General features: G+C 41.8%; 1 protein-coding gene across 1 annotated transcript; it reads left to right on the forward strand.

The window, feature by feature from the left end:
* The first annotated feature begins 10,595 nt into the window (after positions 1-10,595).
* Positions 10,596-16,433, forward strand: LOC136677526 (Iroquois homeobox protein 6a-like). Its single transcript, XM_066655096.1, is given in 7 exon segments — positions 10,596-10,661; positions 11,712-11,942; positions 13,241-13,350; positions 13,474-13,757; positions 14,053-14,748; positions 15,134-15,248; positions 16,007-16,433. Coding segments are annotated over 6 exon segments (1,497 nt in total). The 3' UTR covers positions 15,244-15,248; positions 16,007-16,433.
* Positions 16,434-17,048: the final 615 nt, after the last annotated feature.

The raw sequence follows: 17,048 nt of genomic DNA on the forward strand, positions 1-17,048 counted from the left end.
GCGAGAGCTGCGATGTTTGAAATGTGAAATTTAAGGCTTGGTTCTCTCCGCAGCACCATTTAACAACCTGCGCTAACTGTAGCTCTATGTGCCTAGTTCCTCAGGTTCAAAGTAAACAGCACCCTTGTTGAAGGGGCTGCATTCACTGTGGAGCCCACCCTTGGCCAGACTACCTCCAACAGACCTCAGTGTATCTGCGCTAGTAACGGCCAGCTAGAATACCCCAGATCTCAGACAACTTACAGCTTACATCAGAGAGAGCAGCGAGACAGACAAATATCTTAAAAGGAACTGTACTGCATTTCAAGGACGAAGCCTACTACTGTAGCCTGGACTTTGCTTAGAAGAGCCGCTTCTAAATCAATATGGAATACCCTTGAGATCTGAACCGAGCGCCTTGATCTCCAAGTAAGCTTGACAATCTGCAAATCAAAAATTAGCACTAACACCAGCAAGCTGTTGCCGCGTTTGAAATCCGATGACGTATGGGCAGTGAGCCAAGGTCAAAATCTGTGTAAGAGCCATGTTCACCAGTACTTTACAATAACCAGCGACTCGGCCAATCAAAGCTATTTAATTTCACCTTCTGTACGCTAACAAGAGCGTTTGATGTTGGCAGCTATGTAACATCTGCTTTCAGGTCGGTTATTGTTTTTTTTTTCCCTCTCTCTTTCTCTCTTTTTCTCTCTCTCTCTCTGCCTGCACCCTCTCTCTCTCTCTCTCTCTCTCTCTCTCTCTCTCTCTCTCTCTCTCTTCTCTTTTCTCTCTCTCTCACTCTCTCTCTCCTCTCTCTCTCTCTCTCTCTTTCTTTCTCTCTCTCTGTCTGCACCTCACCCCTCTCTCTCTCTCTCTCTCTCTCTCTCTCTCTCTCTCTCTCTCTCTCTTCTCTCTCTCTCTCTCTTTCTCTCTCTCTGTCTGCACCTCACCCCTCTCTCTCTCTCCCTCTCTCTCTCTCTCTCTCTCTGCCTGCACCACTCTCTCTCTCTTTCTGTTTCTTGCTCTCTCTCATTCTTTCTCTCCTTTCTCTCTGTTTATTGCTCTCTCTCACTTTTTCTCTGTCTCTTTTGCTCTCTCTCTCACACACATACTTTCTCTCTCTGTTTCTCTTTCTTGCTGTCTTTCTTTCACTCTTACTCTCTGCCGCTGTTCCTCTCTCTCTCTCTCTCTCTCTCTCTCTCTCTCTCTCTCTCTCTCTCTCTCTCTCTCTGGCACCTCACCTCTCTCTCTCTCTCTCTCTTTCCCTCTCTCTCTCTATGCCTGCACCACTCTCTCTCTTTCTGTTTCTTGCTCTCTCTCATTCCTGCTCTCTCTTTCTCTCTGTTTATTGCTCTCTCTCTTTCTCACTCTTTCACGGTCTCTGTTGCTCTCTCTCTCACACATACTTTCTCTCTCTGTTTCTCTTTCTTGCTCTGTCTTTCTCTCACTCTTACTCTCTCTCTCTCTGTTTCTCTTTCTTGCTCTTTCTCTCTCTCACTCTTACTCTCTGCCTCTGTTTCTCTCCCTCTCCCTCTCTCTCCTCTCTCTCTCTCTCTCTCTCTCTCTCTCTCTCTCTCTCTCTCTCTCTAGAAGACAGAAGAAGTCAAGGTGTGCTGTAGTCTATAGTTAAATCCAGATTCCTGTTTAGGGGAAAAACACCATAACCCTTCTGAGTTCTAGCTACCAATCAGGCAATTAGAACAGAGAAGAAACAAATAGGAATGAAGAGAAATGGCAAAGCGCATTGGCCATGCTGTGTCGAGCACTTCCAAAAATGCATGACATCGTTTATGGAGCGAGGGGTGACATTCCTGGTGTCTTACACGAGAGCGCAACAAAAGCCAGCTTTCTGTTTGGAATTAAACGCTGCTGCCTTTTGTTTCACAGAGCACTGGCGCTTGACTGTTTTATAACAAACGCGGTCGAACTTTAGCTTTAGGCCCCAAACGGACATCTGCGGTTTAAGAGGATTCTTTGAATATGTCAATATAACGGTTCGGCAGTAAATTTTATGTGCTTTTTCATCTTCCAATCCCTCTATAAATGTGAGGAGGAAGGCATGGTAAGCTCATCCCAACTTGTGTAACATGTGTCTTAGGGGTAGAGGGTGAAGAGTGTGTTTAGTGGTTAAAGATGATCCTGTCAAGACAAAGTGGGTAAAGTAGAGGCACATAGGCTCAGCAACCCTTAGCTCCTTGTCCGATAACATGGGTATAATGCGTCTTTAAGCCACGGGGGCTGACATTACACAGCCCCGGCACAGCAGATGAAAACCAAAACGTGTGGAGGGAACATTTTGGGAGGCATCTGGCTTGTGTTTGGAGGCCGAGCGTGGCGGAGAAAGCTCTGGACTGCAAATGAGGACCAGAGGCCCCTGCAATTGAACTGTCACTGGGTGGAAATGCCGTTTTTATCCCACCGAGGCAAGGCTAGACGGCGGGGGCAATGCGAGCAGGCTTCCACGGCCCAGCCTTGTCTGGTCTTAGTTACCTCCAGCTCGCCGCACTCACCTGAAGATGAAAGCGGTCAGGTCAATTCAGCTAAACCTGCGGAATGAGTGCAGATAAGTGACGATGACGACCAATTGGTCACTTTCGCTTTGGCTTCGTTCCTCAGGACGAGAAGCCGAAACGTGAACGTGCCTGTGCTAATGGAGGGATAAATGAGTGTTCTTTTCTTCTCCGCACATGTAACCCAATCCCAATCCCGCCCTACATGCCTCTGCATTTTCCCCTCCTCTGGAGTAGCCTTGGCCCAGGAGCGAAATCAAAAGAGAAAGGCAAGAAACCTCGCTTCTCAATTAGGACGACTTCTCCTTACTAATACAGAGCGGTACCCAGAGCCTGGGCCTTTGAAGTGATGGTGAGTGGAAAAGTAAATTTGACATTACTGCAGCCTGTGTTGCTTTAATACTGGCAGAATATAAGGCTTAACCCTCTGGCCTTCCCCAAGAAACCAAACCACAGAAGCCAGACGGCTGTGGAGAAGATCCTCGGGGACCCAGGGATGAACTGAAACAACAGCTATAGATGTAAATATATATTCATGTTATTTGGAAAAACTGAATGAGGCAAAGAAATCAAATCAAATCAAACATCAGCGCTTGGGTAAAACATTATGTCCTCTGGCTTACACACAGCCTCCAACCCAACCTCATTCTGACGAGTCCCACCCCCTCCCCTCACACCAGCACAAAGAGAGCGGGCAGAAGGAAGAAAACTGGTGCAGCCTCTCAAAACAGTTTATGCAAACAAACATCAAGCACAGCTATTTGTATTGGCACCACTTTTCACTTAACCGCCCGCAACCAGCTGCAGATGGGACCTCTCCCAGGGGAGAGAGAGAAACAGAGAGAGAGAGAGAGAGAGAGAGAGAGAGAAAGAGAGAGCAGACTGAACCAATAATGACATTTTGAATGACAGAAGAGAAGAGACAGAAAAGAAGAGAAGAGAGAGAAAGAGAGAGAGAGAGAGAGAGAGAGAGAGAGAGTGAATACAATGAACACAGTGAAATTCTTCACCTTTTTCATTAATATGCTTTTCAGTATTTTCTTTTTATTCATTGTTTTAATTTACTTAATTGTATCTTAATTTGTTTATTAATTACTGAATAATTAGAATTAGCTTAATTCGGTTTTATCTACATTTTTATATATTTTACCATTTTATGAAATCCTCTATAACTTCATTAATATTTTGTATTATTTTTGTTCTCTTTGAATTGCAGTTCAATTTGTTTGAAAGGTGCTAATTAGGTCTGACAGACTGATTGATTAATTAATTGATTGAACAGAGGATATTTTGAAGAAGAAGAAGAAGAAGTAAAAGAAGCAGAAAAAATTGAAAAGAACAGATTTGAAAAAACGAATAAAGAGGTAAAGTTAGGACAATTTGAAACATGGACGCTGCTGCTACTCATGTCTCATGTTGTAAGGCATCAGGCAAGATCATCTTAATCAGACTGACAGCAGTGAAACACTGTTTACTCTCTCAGCTTAAGAGCAACAAAAGGAAATTTTCCAAAACACATAAACTCCTTTTGGAAAGATCTAAGCTGTCTTCCAGAGGACTCACCACAGGCTCATTTAGTTGTTTACCAGGTGAAAATGAGACGGCATGAATATAAAATATGCAGAGAAAGAAACAGTATTATACAATAAACAGGGACTACTTTGCATTGATTTAAGCTCCTCCCAAAGGTCAGTATTGTAGCTCTGAGCCAGTTCTATTGTAAAGAAGAGCTATTACTGACATTAGAATTAAAATAATCAACCTGCAGAAGGGGGGAGTCAAGGGAAACTTAGTGACAGAGCAGGGGCTTCCTTAATCAGTATTCCAAAAATGATGAAATATATATATGAAATGATATAGAGAAAATGGGGCACCTAATATCCATGCAAGACCTGGTGGACCAGCAAAACTATTACCACCTTCAAATAGGCATTAAATCATCTCAAAGTTGTAAACATAATATCAGGCTCCAACTTGTTCATGGAGTATTCTGTCCATCTTTCCACTGTGACATCTCAGTGCTATTGGTCTGAAAGGATGTGTAACTGTCTAGAAGCTGGAAATGAGAAAAGGAAATAGACACAAAAGAATTAAAATCTTTAACTCAGTCTGCTACTGAAGACTAAAAACTCCCCACTCCACATCACATCATCTGTTTGAAGAAGAAGAAGAAGATGATGATGATGATGATGATGATGACTAACAGAATGCCACTATCTTTTAAGATTGAACTTTGGGGGGATTATTTTTGGGAAATAAAGCCCTCCTTTTGATACTAATACTTGAATGTGTACATAATTACACTGTTGAGTGTAAATAAATCCAATTATGGGTGGTCTTTGAACACACTTAAAAATACCCACAGTCACTTTCGGCCATTTCCAGGAATGAGTGCCAGGCCACTGTCTTTGACAAAGTTACAAATCCCTGACAGTAGCATCGATGACAGGTTTACAGCTGAGCCTACGGGGCTTCTGCCAGCTGCTGATGCCTATACATATCCACACATTTCACAGAACAACAACATGCACTTCCAAACATGTACTTGACTTACACTGTTTTGTGAACTGCCTTAAAGGAATGTCAGGAGAAATGCTATTCTCTGGTTTGTTTACATTCAGAAGCTCAAAGTCTCTTAAGGTGGAATGGTAGGTTGGAGGGAAAATGACTGTTGTTTTGTTTGTAGCTGAAGTTGAACTTGTCTGTAATTTTTTTATTCGGTTTGAATTATAAAAGAAACTCGTTTGTAACTACATTTGTTTAGTTTTGTAGACCTTTCAGTCTGTGTTTACTTTCTTGCAGTTAGTGCTCTGACAAATTTAGAGTCAGTTCCATCTACAGCAAACAAACATCAATATTACCTACCTGTGGAGAAGGAACAGAGCGATATCTCCATCTCTGTTCATGCTTTTCAATGTTTGGGGTTGTCTCAACTGACTCCAGATGACTCAGCCCTGAGCGAAGAGAGAGGAGGTCTCTGAGATAGTTTGTTTTTTTACCCATTTACAGACAATGGGTCAACACATTTTTGAGAATACAGACAGAGTGGAAACAATGTCAGAATTTTACATATTATTTTTTTCCCCAATTTTGTGAATATCACATTAAGTTATAGAACTGTTATAGTTTATATACACACCCATGGTTTGGACCCACATTTCCCTAAAGGGCATTATACCATCTACAAAACCATATAATTTTCTTAATTTAAATTGTTATTATTATTATTATTATTATTATTATTATTATTAAACCAATCAAGCTAGACTGACCTTTCACACTTGCTTCTTGCTTCATAAGTTCATAAACCAGAGATATGAGTGATTAATCAAAGCCTAGTGTTGACATAGGAAGAGCTATAGCATAATAATGAACCCTGGTTCATTACAAAGAGGCCTCATTAGAGAAAAAGTGACATTTTTGGGGGGTTGTGATTATTTAATAAAGATATTAAAGTCTATCCGTGGTCAATTTAATCTGAAGACGTTTATTCTGGGCTTTGCTGGGCACTGCTATGACCACATTCATTAGAATATGAGCATGACTCATTAGAATATTTATTACTTCAGTATCACTTTTTGGATAATTTGGCAGTATTAATACTTGGACGAAGAAATAAGCATATGTGTGTGTGTGTGTGTGTGTGTGTGTGTGTGTGTGTGTAATAACTAAGGACCTTGTGTGGAGGATTCATTGGAATATATCAGGCCTATATCAGCTTTGCCTAATGAGATATCAGTCCTTTGCATTGGAAAATGTCCCCTCCCTTCCATTCTACCTCTCTCTGTGTCTCCCCTTATTATTATTTCATAAAAAAAAGCTCTGATCTGTCTTATGAAAAAACCGGCAAAGCTTTGTGAAATTCATTAAAGCAGCAGGAGAAATGTATTAAATGAGAAGGTGAAGCCAGCTGTTGGTTTAACCTTTCTGTGCAGTGGCTCTGAGCCCTCATAATCCTCATGCAAGGCTAACACACACTCACACACACACACGTACAAGTAACCAAAGAGCCCATTCACCTACCTGTGCTACAGACATTTTAGAACACACTGTATATTAACTATACATTAGTCTTTGGCAGCTAGTGACGGTGCTTCCAGAAATAAACCCGAGGACAAGAGCACTCCAACATTTCAACACAATTAACAATATAAAATGACATTTCCCAGAGCAAGTGATATAAACTTTCATTACAAAATGTGCAAGTGTATTGAATTTCTAATATACAGCAGCACCACTGAGAAACCAAGGTTAGCTCCTGAAATCATCTAAAGAATTGCATGTGAATTTTACAGAGCCCTGAGTAAGGTTAAAGTTAATGCAATGCAAACACCAGGGGCCATCCCCTAATTTATCATTTCCAGTTACAACAGCTAATAGTGCAGTACAGACCACTCATTTTCAGAATCTGGTTTGAAATAATAGAAATATTCAGAAAGTTCCAGCCCCACAGGGGTTTGTGTCATTCGTTCCACTGTGAGGAGAACATTAATATATATATATATATATATATATATATATATATATATATATGTGTGTGTGCTGAAACCTGGCTTTATTCAATGGCCATTTTGTCTGGAAATGCTGGTCTCTGACTTATACACAATATGGCTTATCAGCTAAAAGATTTCACCCATGTGATCGTGTGTCCAAAGCAGTAGCCATTTAGCACTCTGTAAATCCCTGCATATGTGCAGACAGAGGCAGAATCTCCTGCCCACAACTAAAAGTTGATACTGTAGCAATCATGGGGGACCAGTGACGTGTGACTTCAGACGAAGTGGCTCCGAGGACGGGGCAACGGGCTTGAGAAGAGGCTAGTGAGTCGGAAAAGTGATCTGGGCGAATTAAAGAGCTGGTCAGTGTGCCCTGCCTCTTCAATTAAAGCAGCTTTAGGTTTCACAACCCCCTCCCTAACTCCCCCTCCATCTCCCCGATCCAGCACCCTGCTGCCTATACATAATGCATGAGTGGGCCCATATGCACTCAGGCTATCATGCGTTGCCCTTGCAAGAAGCTCGGGATACAGTAAGGTATTATGGTCACCTACGTTCCATGAGGGAGCCATGCCACTCTCCTGTGAGGCCCCTGACCTTAGCATTTCGTTGTGTCCTTCATGCCTCTGCAGCTTGCTGGGGGTTATTATTATTACTATTATTATTATTTATGTAAAGGGTTTATATAGTGTCTTCAAAATCTGATTTAAAATAAAACTTTCCAAAAGTTTTTAGAAGCATCCAGTGAACAGTTCTTTGGGGGTACGATAAACATTTGTTCTGTGTCAACATCTGCACTTTAAGGAAGACTTTAAGGTCAAGGATATGTCTTTAATAATTATCAATCAATGAATCTATCTAATAATTAATTGTTTTCTTAGTCGTCTAAAGCCCAGGCGCCCTGACTTTATTACATTTGAAAGATTCATATGTAAACAGTACTTCTAAATAAATACATTCCATCAAAACTATTAGAGCAAACGGGGTTGTTTATTACATACTACTTAACATGTAATTAGCACAAATGTTGTAATTAAGTAAATGAACCTGTTATAAAACTGCTAGTAGAACTATTAAGAAATGACAATATTGTACACATTGGGAATCAATATAAAGCTTTGAGTTACTGTAAGAGTTCTGGTTTCACAAATGTCCCTGCTGTGTTTTAATGGAAGTTAAAAATGACACCTAGTCCCCCTTCTCCCCTCATCCGGGGACATACGGGTAATATGAGTGTGTTCCCTAGTCCTCCGCACGGCCCTCGTAGCCAACTGTCAGTGGCTCCGAATGAACCACCATAAAGTATTCATGGGCCGGTGTGTCACTGCGGGTCAGGACGCGTGCTCGACGAGACTGTGTGTGTGTGTGTGTGTGTGTGTGTGTGTGTGTGTGTGTGTGTGTGTGTGTGTGTGTGTTTCCATCTTTACATCTTTACGCGCGGCTCTCTGGCGCCACTCGATGAGAGCGTCCGTAATCGCAGTGGGATCTCTGGGCTGGAGATCTCCCCCCCACCCCTTTCTTTTTTTAAGCATGAGCGACGAGATCTCTCTCTCTCTCTCTCTCTCTCTCTCTCTCTCTCTCTCTCTCTCTCTCTCTCTCTCTGAACCTGTGATGAAATTCAGGGTATAGGACAACTGGGTGACGTCACTAGTGTGACTGAGTTGCGTGATGCGTAATGATGCGCTTTACACACAACACAACAAAACGGTGTGTTATGGCAAAGAAGAAACAGGGGAGAAGGGTTATCTGAGGTGGTAATAACCACAGCCTATAGTTCAGACACAGAGAGAGAGAGAGAGAGAGAGAGAGAGGGAGAGAGCGAGAGAGAGAGAGAGAGAGAGAGAGAGAGAGGGAGAGAGAGAGAGAGAGAGAGAGAGAGAGAGGAATAACGTGACAGATTTCATTCCCCTTTCTAATTATATTGTTTCAACATCAAATAATCTTTATATTTTTCCCCTTTGCCCACATTTGATTCCGCGCTGTTTCTCGGTTCTTTCAAGTGCGTCTCATTCAATTCAAATCAGTTCCCGTCCCCTCCCACCGCAGCATGTAATTACCCATCAGAGACTCGGCTTCCACTTCATTTCTCTTTTTCTATTTTTTTTCTTGCTTTTTTTGGCTTGCAGACCCCCATCCACCTCCCCTTCCCCTCCTCACTTCCCTATTCTTCTTTATTTTCCAGTCCGCTCTTCCAGTTTCACCTCAAAGCCTGTATTCTCAGTGCGTAAGTGCCTGGTTAAACAAGGCCATTTCCATCTGTTAATTGACGCAATTACGCATTTCTCGTAATGGTCACGTAGGTCCCGGGACGCGCATCAATCAGTCCCGTATTGACCTGCCAGAGAGTCCGACTCCTCTGTGCGCATGCGCGCTACAAGGGACCGCCGCTTCTCGGTAACACACAGAGATGGAAACATCAGCGTTATCAACACCAGGGCGTGTGGACAGATGCGAGGTCCTGCAACAGTGCGTCCAGCGAGTACCGCTGCTCATCTGCAGCGTTATCAGCGTCATCCGGACTGTAGTAACACAAGTGTTTATAAGTTAGATTACACCGTGAAATCGTTTAATTTACGACAATAAAAAGTTGTTGTAGTGTGTGTTTGTGTAGACAGATAGATAGATAGATAGATAGATAGATAGATAGATAGATAGATAGATAGATAGATAGATAGATAGATAGATAGATAGATTTAAGCCCTTTAATAAATACAATGATAAACATTTTTAAAATGGGGAAGTTGTTATGTTTTTGTTTGATTGATTGTTTGTTTGTTTGTTTACTGATAAACTCCTATACAACCCATACAGATTAGTAAACATCACAAGTTTAATTTTTGTCCTAGCAACAAATATGTGGTAATGTTTAAATATTTAAAAAAAACATATTTTTAAAATGATATCAGTGTATGTTTATTTCAAAGTCATTCAAACAAAGAGCTTTTTACGGTTTTTTTTCTAAGCTTTTAAATGTTTTAATGCTCAAAAGCGAGAGGACAGGACGGGATGGGAGCGCGCTTGAATGAGTTTGTGTGTGTGTGTGTGTGTGTGTGGTGGAGGGGAGGGGGCTGGCTGGTGGAGGGGGTTGCAAAACACATCTGAGGAGAAGCGCGCTGCTAGATGTGATTGGCAAACACATTATTCTCTCCCAGCCGCCGGGATTACAGTGACGTCACGCCGCTAGCCCTGCATGGATGAATGCTAAAGAACTATAGAGGCACAAATAATGGCACAAGCAGAAGTCCATATCTTGCAAGTCTTACGTTATCCTTTAAGCTTTCTTCAGCACCAGCAACAATATTTTTTTTTTGCATTGGGTGTGTGGGTGTGTGTGGGTGCGCGCGTGTGTGTGTGCGTGCGCGTGCGTGCGCGTGTGTTGTTGTTGCTGTTGCTAGTACTTGATTAGGATTTACTCTAATTTCTTGTTTCCTTTGGGGGATTAAGGCATATATATAAAAAGTAAGGGCAGGCGTAAACAGCCTCAGCACTCCCCCCCTTCTTAAAGTGCAGTCATCTATTATTGAGCGAAAGGCCGAGCGTTGGAAATGCGTGTAAGACGCTGGATTTGAAGTAGATTTGGTTTCAATCGATCAGCGGAGAAGAATATTTGCTGATGGTAACAAAAGAAGCAGCTATGTCTTTCTCTCAGTTCGGATATCCTTACACTGCAACTTCTCAGGTAAGTGACAACATTCTAGCGCCTTCAGAAATATGACTGTTCATTGCTGTACTGTATTTTTTTGCAGGTGTCTGCCTTGATTTATGAGCCGGTGCGTTGACTTCTCATTTTTACCGCACGTGTCCCGGGCACCTATAGCGATATTTGGAGTAATTTGAATTATGAATGAACTCACGTGTTGTTGTGGGGTGACAAAAACATGTGTACATTACCTTTAAGGTGTAATTGCGGAGTCCCGACTCCTCCCTTTCACCACTGCCGCGCTCCCTTCCTCACGCGCAGCTAAATTGGTCAACTTTGAACTGGGTCTAAACTGTAACGACGCGTGGCTTTATTTATAGCCCGCTTTTCTCGTACCCTGAGCTGCTGTAGAGAGGCAAACTTTCTTCAGTTCGCTCCAGAAAGTTTTGGGACACGTTTAATTTTAGCTGAGAGAGGCGTTACAAATATTAGGGTTTGGAGATTTGTAATTATTATTAATATTATTGTATTATTATTACTATTTCGCCGTATATTTTTTTGAAACACAGTCGTACGCTGCAAAAGTTTGGACAATCCCGCTGCAATGGCATATTTTGAAGAGTCAAATATAGTTTATCTAGAAGTTTCTATACGTCATTTTCCAGCGCCTCTTTGTTTATTTGTTCTTTGCGGAGTTTAACACGTTGAAAAATGTAATTACAAAAAAAATATGGCATAACACCGACACTGCTGTCATTTCTTATGTTTATTTTTCTGCCCCAATGTCGTGTTACTTTACTCGAATGTCCAGTGTGAGTCTCGCTTAGAATTTCATATCAACAAACTTTGACCGGTGTTGGGGGTTTGGGGGGTGGGGGTGGGGGGTAGCTGCCAAATAATTTTCTTGAGTCAGCAATCAAATAGACCCCCAAACCCTTGCTCCTGGCTGTAAATATCTAGCCCAAAGAAATTCGGAACTAATTCCTCCACCTCACCCCTTTGTGTTCTAGGCTACATTCTGAGCTAAAGACAGAGTAAGGCACCAATAACGCCCTCCAAAAATAACCTCCCGTGGTTCTCTTCATGCAGTTTTTCGTGTCGCCAAACCCCAGTACGACTTGCTGCGATTCGATTTCCAGGTCCGTGTCTGAGGGCTCGAGCGCGCCGCACTCCGCCTCCTTCTGCTGCTCCAACTACGAGAGCCGCCTCAGCGCCGCCGCGCTCAGCATGTACAGCTCCCCGTACAGCGCCGCGCACAACTACAACTACAGCAACTACTTCAACTACAGTGCCGAGCCCTCCGCCATCTACTCCACACTGGTAGGCGCGCCTCTGCACCCTCTCATTTGATCAAAACAGATAGAGATAGCGCGCGACACAGAGTAAGACACAGAGAGAGAGAGTGAGAAACGAGAAAAGACCCGGGTCTCGAGCTCCATCGATCGAGCCCCTTCAGACCCTTTTCCGCGGGTGTCGACGCGCCATTGATTTTCCCTTGTCTTTGGCCGCGAGGAACTTTTGGAGTCAAACGAGCAGATAAGCGCGCGCTGTCTCTATCACTTTTGATTTATCACTTCTCTCTCTCTCTCTCTCTCTCTCTCTCTCTCTCTCTCTCTCTCTCTCTGTCATTCTCTTAGATATGAGGCAGCTGTCTGAGTTGGTCTCATAATCTAAGTATATTTTACCCTGCACTGTGTTATTATTGAGGTTCTCTGTGTGTTTCATGTAAATTATGTGATATGTCTCAGCTACGTCCATGTATTTGCCCTGTGTGACTGCTGAATATGGCTGGAGTAGTTATTAATAAGTCTGATGGCAAACGGATGGTTCATGATTGAATGAATGTCCCAAAAAATCTGAAAACCGACATAAAATGTGAGGCCACAGAATGTAACACACAGAATTGTGAGAATTCAAAACTCTAAACGTCTCTGGGGAAGGGGGACCTCATGTGTATGTCTCAGCACCTTTAGAGAAGAGAGACTACAGTCACTAAGGAAAATCCTTGTAAAATATCTGTATATGAAAATATTAACAACTGCCCTCACCCCTGAGTCTGTGCATATTTTATTTTATTATTATTATTTTTGAAATGTTATATTAACTATTTCCTCATTTATAAAAAGTGAGAATGTACTTCCTTTAAAGAAACTACTTGTACCACATTGTTTTCAAGTTTTTTTTTTTTTTATCTGAACTTTGTATAAACTCCACCCACCCTTTAGTCAGTTTATGTTGTTAATATTTTCATCTCAAAAAACCTTCAATATTCACGTTTCCTTCTCAAAAGGATAAACCTACAACACACAACTGGGCTTTAAGTCCGCAGACTGTAGCTTTAGTAAACACACATATATTTTAAAGAGTACCTTTTTATGGAAACATAATTTAAAAGCTTTGAAAAGGTATATACACATACACCCCTTAAATTCAGAGAAGTTGATTTAGGAGTTATCACTAGTTTCAGTTTTACTGACCACAACCTCAGGAAATATTTCCACCGTTTAAAAGTTAACTGTAAAGTATCTATAGTCTTCTGAGGGTAAATACACTTTGTTTCCCCAGTTTCTTTACTTCTCCTGATTTTAATAATTTTGTGGCCTCTTTTCCATGTGCAGAATCCCCAGTATGAGATTAAGGAGAGCACGGGCAGCCTCCACAGTGGGATCAGCCAGCCTGCTGCTTACTACCCTTACGACCACTCACTGGGCCAGTACCAGTATGACAGGTAAGTTCCAGGCCTCCAGAATAAAACGCTTGAGTTTGAAGTTCTATAAACATACGGCTTGTATAAATAAGACAATTAAATACAACTGTGCAAGGTTAATTCATGAGGTCGCTTATTTTCCAGATATGGCTCTGTAGATTTCAACGGCTCAGCCAGGCGGAAAAACGCCACTCGCGAAACCACAAGCACTCTGAAGACATGGCTTTACGAACACCGAAAAAACCCGTACCCCACCAAGGGCGAGAAGATCATGCTGGCCATCATCACCAAAATGACACTCACCCAAGTGTCAACCTGGTTCGCCAACGCTCGGCGGAGGTTAAAGAAGGAGAACAAGATGACCTGGTCACCCAAGAACAAAGCCGGAGAGGACAAGAAGGAGAACCTCGAAAAATCAGACCAGGAATGTGTCACCAAAGGTAATTCTTTTAAATGATGGTAAATACACGCAACTTCAAATCCTCTGTATGTGTAAATTACACAGTTATTGCGTAGTAATTACTGAATATTACTATTATACATGCAGCTAATACATGACAATGTGTAAGTTCAGAAACAGTCTCGAGAGCTTCTTCACAAACAGCTGTAATATTCAGTAATTATTACATAATTACAATGTCATTTATCCATAGAATATTTAAAGTGAGGGTCTCTTGGAGTCACTCCAGATCCCTAATTATAGGTCTGCCCTTCCTTGCCTAGAATCAAAAGACTGCAAAGAAGAACGAGACCTGCACCTCAGTGACCTGGACGACATCGAGGACGAGGACTGTGACAAGCTGGACAGCGACTGTGAAAAATCTGGCCAGGATACAGTCGCCCTTGCCCAGCCTTCTGGACCGACGTCAAGCCCTCCAAAGAGAGAGTGCAACGCTGACCTTCCGGTGCCCTCCGGCTTCCCCTCTTTCCCCTGTGGCCTGAAAGGTGTGACAGCTCTTGTTCCTGATTACCTGGACCCCCTGGGCTCCAAACAGCAGCAACAGCAGCAGCAGCAACAACAGCAGCAGCTCCCGACTTTACCTGCCTCTATGGGTCCCATTTCCTTGTCCCATTTCCAGGCATCATCGGATCAGAAACCACGGATCTGGTCCCTGGCTCGGACAGCAGCTTCTGGTCTGGTGCTAGGGAGCACCCAACATACAGGGGAGCTACGGACTGTGGCTGCGGCAGGACACTGTCAGCTACAAGCATCTCGGCTGCCCACACTGGGCAATGGAGCGCAGTGTGGGGATGCCAAGGGCCTCCAGGCCCCTGCAAACCTGGGCAGTACTGACAACCTGTTTGAAGGAGGGCAGGGGCTTAATAAGGCGTACAGCACAGGAAACTACAGAGGCCTACAACTCCACTGTTCATCCTACCAAGCCCTGACAGACTCATGCCAGTACTCCAGCATGGAAGGTACATCTTGAATATAGAGTTCTATGCAGTTTATCCTAAAGGTAACATTTGAATGAGTCTTAGATTTGAATACTTGGAAATACAATTTATGGAAATAATGCACATATTATTTATGAAAATAATTATTTAAAGAAGCATACTTTAGGGAACTAAAAGTTGTTTTGAGATACCTTATGCTTTCAGGGGTTGATGCTTTTGGAACCACGGGGCTTTCGTTAAAGTCCTGTTGCTTTATTTAAAAAACGTGTCTTGCTACAGCTTTTCAGAAGCAAGCTACAGTCAGTGACTATTAAAAAGAGAAGCTGTCAGAATTCAGACAAGCGCACAGTTTATCCTGGACTGGTCACTCGGGGAATGTGCCTGAGTTGCTCTTTTGTTTTTCTAGGATTCTGCAGCGGGCCAAAGTCTGAATCCGAAGCCTCTGAGCTCAGTGACACGTGTCTAACGCTGCAGGACACCAAGACGACCGCTTTCAGACCTGTGATGAAGAGGTGAAGCAGGTGAGCCCTTCCAGAGTGCACTCGTGCGCACTTTGAAGCACTTTCACATTCCCAGCAGCCACACTGAAAAGAGAACAGTTGTGATCCCCGTGCAGGAAAAACACGGATAAATCCAATCAAGGTGGATTACAAACCTGAGGCTACAAGCCTTTAGCAAAACACAGGGTTGATGGCTTTACAAGCAGGAAGATATGATGCCAAGGAAAATTTAGGCAAAACAGATCAATATTATTGGATTATTCGTTTTCAGCTCCTTAGCTGTAAGGAAAGGCTAACATCTTTGACAAAGCGTGCATCTAGGCACCTGTATGAAAATCATTGTGCATTTATCTTGACAGAGTAAGACTAGTCTTAAAATGTTTATGAATGTTTTATAAAGAAATAATAGTGATACTAACCCTAACAATATAAAATGATATATTTAACTGAAATATTAAAAAAAACAACACTGACAAGTTTGTTTGCCAAATAGTGGGTCCACATTCATTTGTGCTTCTATTAAACCTTCATTTTTGCTGGAAACTTTTCTTACTTTGGTCTAGACCAGTCTGTAAAGGGTGCATTACTTACAGCACAGTAGAATGTGGTTTGGAACACAGCATACTGCATCAATATTCATTATACCTGTCCCCGGATTTAACACTTCATTGTGTTCTTGTTATTACTACATTATAAGCTGTTTATAACTTATTTATTAACTATCTATGAAGCATTCATTAAACATTTGTCTTCTGTTTTCTCGTTTCTCCTGTGTTTAGGCTCGCAGAGGCGCTGCCCTTAAACACCGGGACGTTGCTGTAACTTATGTTCAGTTATGCACTAAGGACCTGTGATGAAGAAGTAATAAAATTAGCTTGTGGCAGCTGAAACGTGAGCGCGCTTAAAGGGCCGCTCCGCCGGAACTGTGAACGCGGAGGTAGCCATAATTTTGCACAGTATGATTTCCATGGTGTTGATGATGACTTTATGCAATGTTTAAAAAAAAGATAATAATAATAATGCAACCGTAATGGAACAAACGTCCGTGATGTCTGCAATGGCAATCGTAGTCTAGTGGTTTAATTTATGGATGTATTTATTCTTTCATCACTTCATCCACTGTTTTATTTATTCCGTGCCATGCGTCTTTCCCAGTGTTTCCTTGTGGAGTTTCTTTCTCGTGCAAGATGTCACGTGCTAAATGTTTCCCAGTGTTTTTTTTTGTTTGTTTGTTTTTTTGCTTTCTCTTTTCCTTTTATTTTGTTTGTTTGTTTGTTTTTTGAAAGACAAATGTGACGTGTGTCTCTTTGTATTGTTTTACTATTATTGTTATTATTATTATTATTATTATTATTATTATTATTATTTGATTATTGGCTCAAGAAGCTGAATATCTAAAGCAGCCTAGAGTGTCGTGTGCAAAAGTTTGGGCACACCTAGTCCAATGCATTTTTTTTTTACAGGGTACACGTTTACATTTAGGTTTATTATTATTAGTTTTATACTTTCATTCTCTGCATAATTTCATTATATTATTTGCTGCCTTTGACACACTGTGTAAAACATGATATATGTATAAATTGTGCCATAATGTTCGCACAATGTTTTTATTTAGATATTTTCCCTATAAATTGAATCGAGCAAATTACATTTAACTGGCAATACATTGTGACAAGGATTTCACAAACTTTTACACACGACATGTGTTCTCAAAAAAATCTGACAAAAAGAAAAGAAGAAGAAAATAAGAAGAAAAAAACAATGACATTGTGAACGGGTCTCTAAATGTTCTCTGTTTTGCCATTTCTAAACGATTTTATA

The sequence above is a fragment of the Hoplias malabaricus genome, chromosome X2 (genome assembly GCF_029633855.1).
Source record: "Hoplias malabaricus isolate fHopMal1 chromosome X2, fHopMal1.hap1, whole genome shotgun sequence".
In the NCBI taxonomy this organism is placed as follows: domain Eukaryota; kingdom Metazoa; phylum Chordata; class Actinopteri; order Characiformes; family Erythrinidae; genus Hoplias; species Hoplias malabaricus.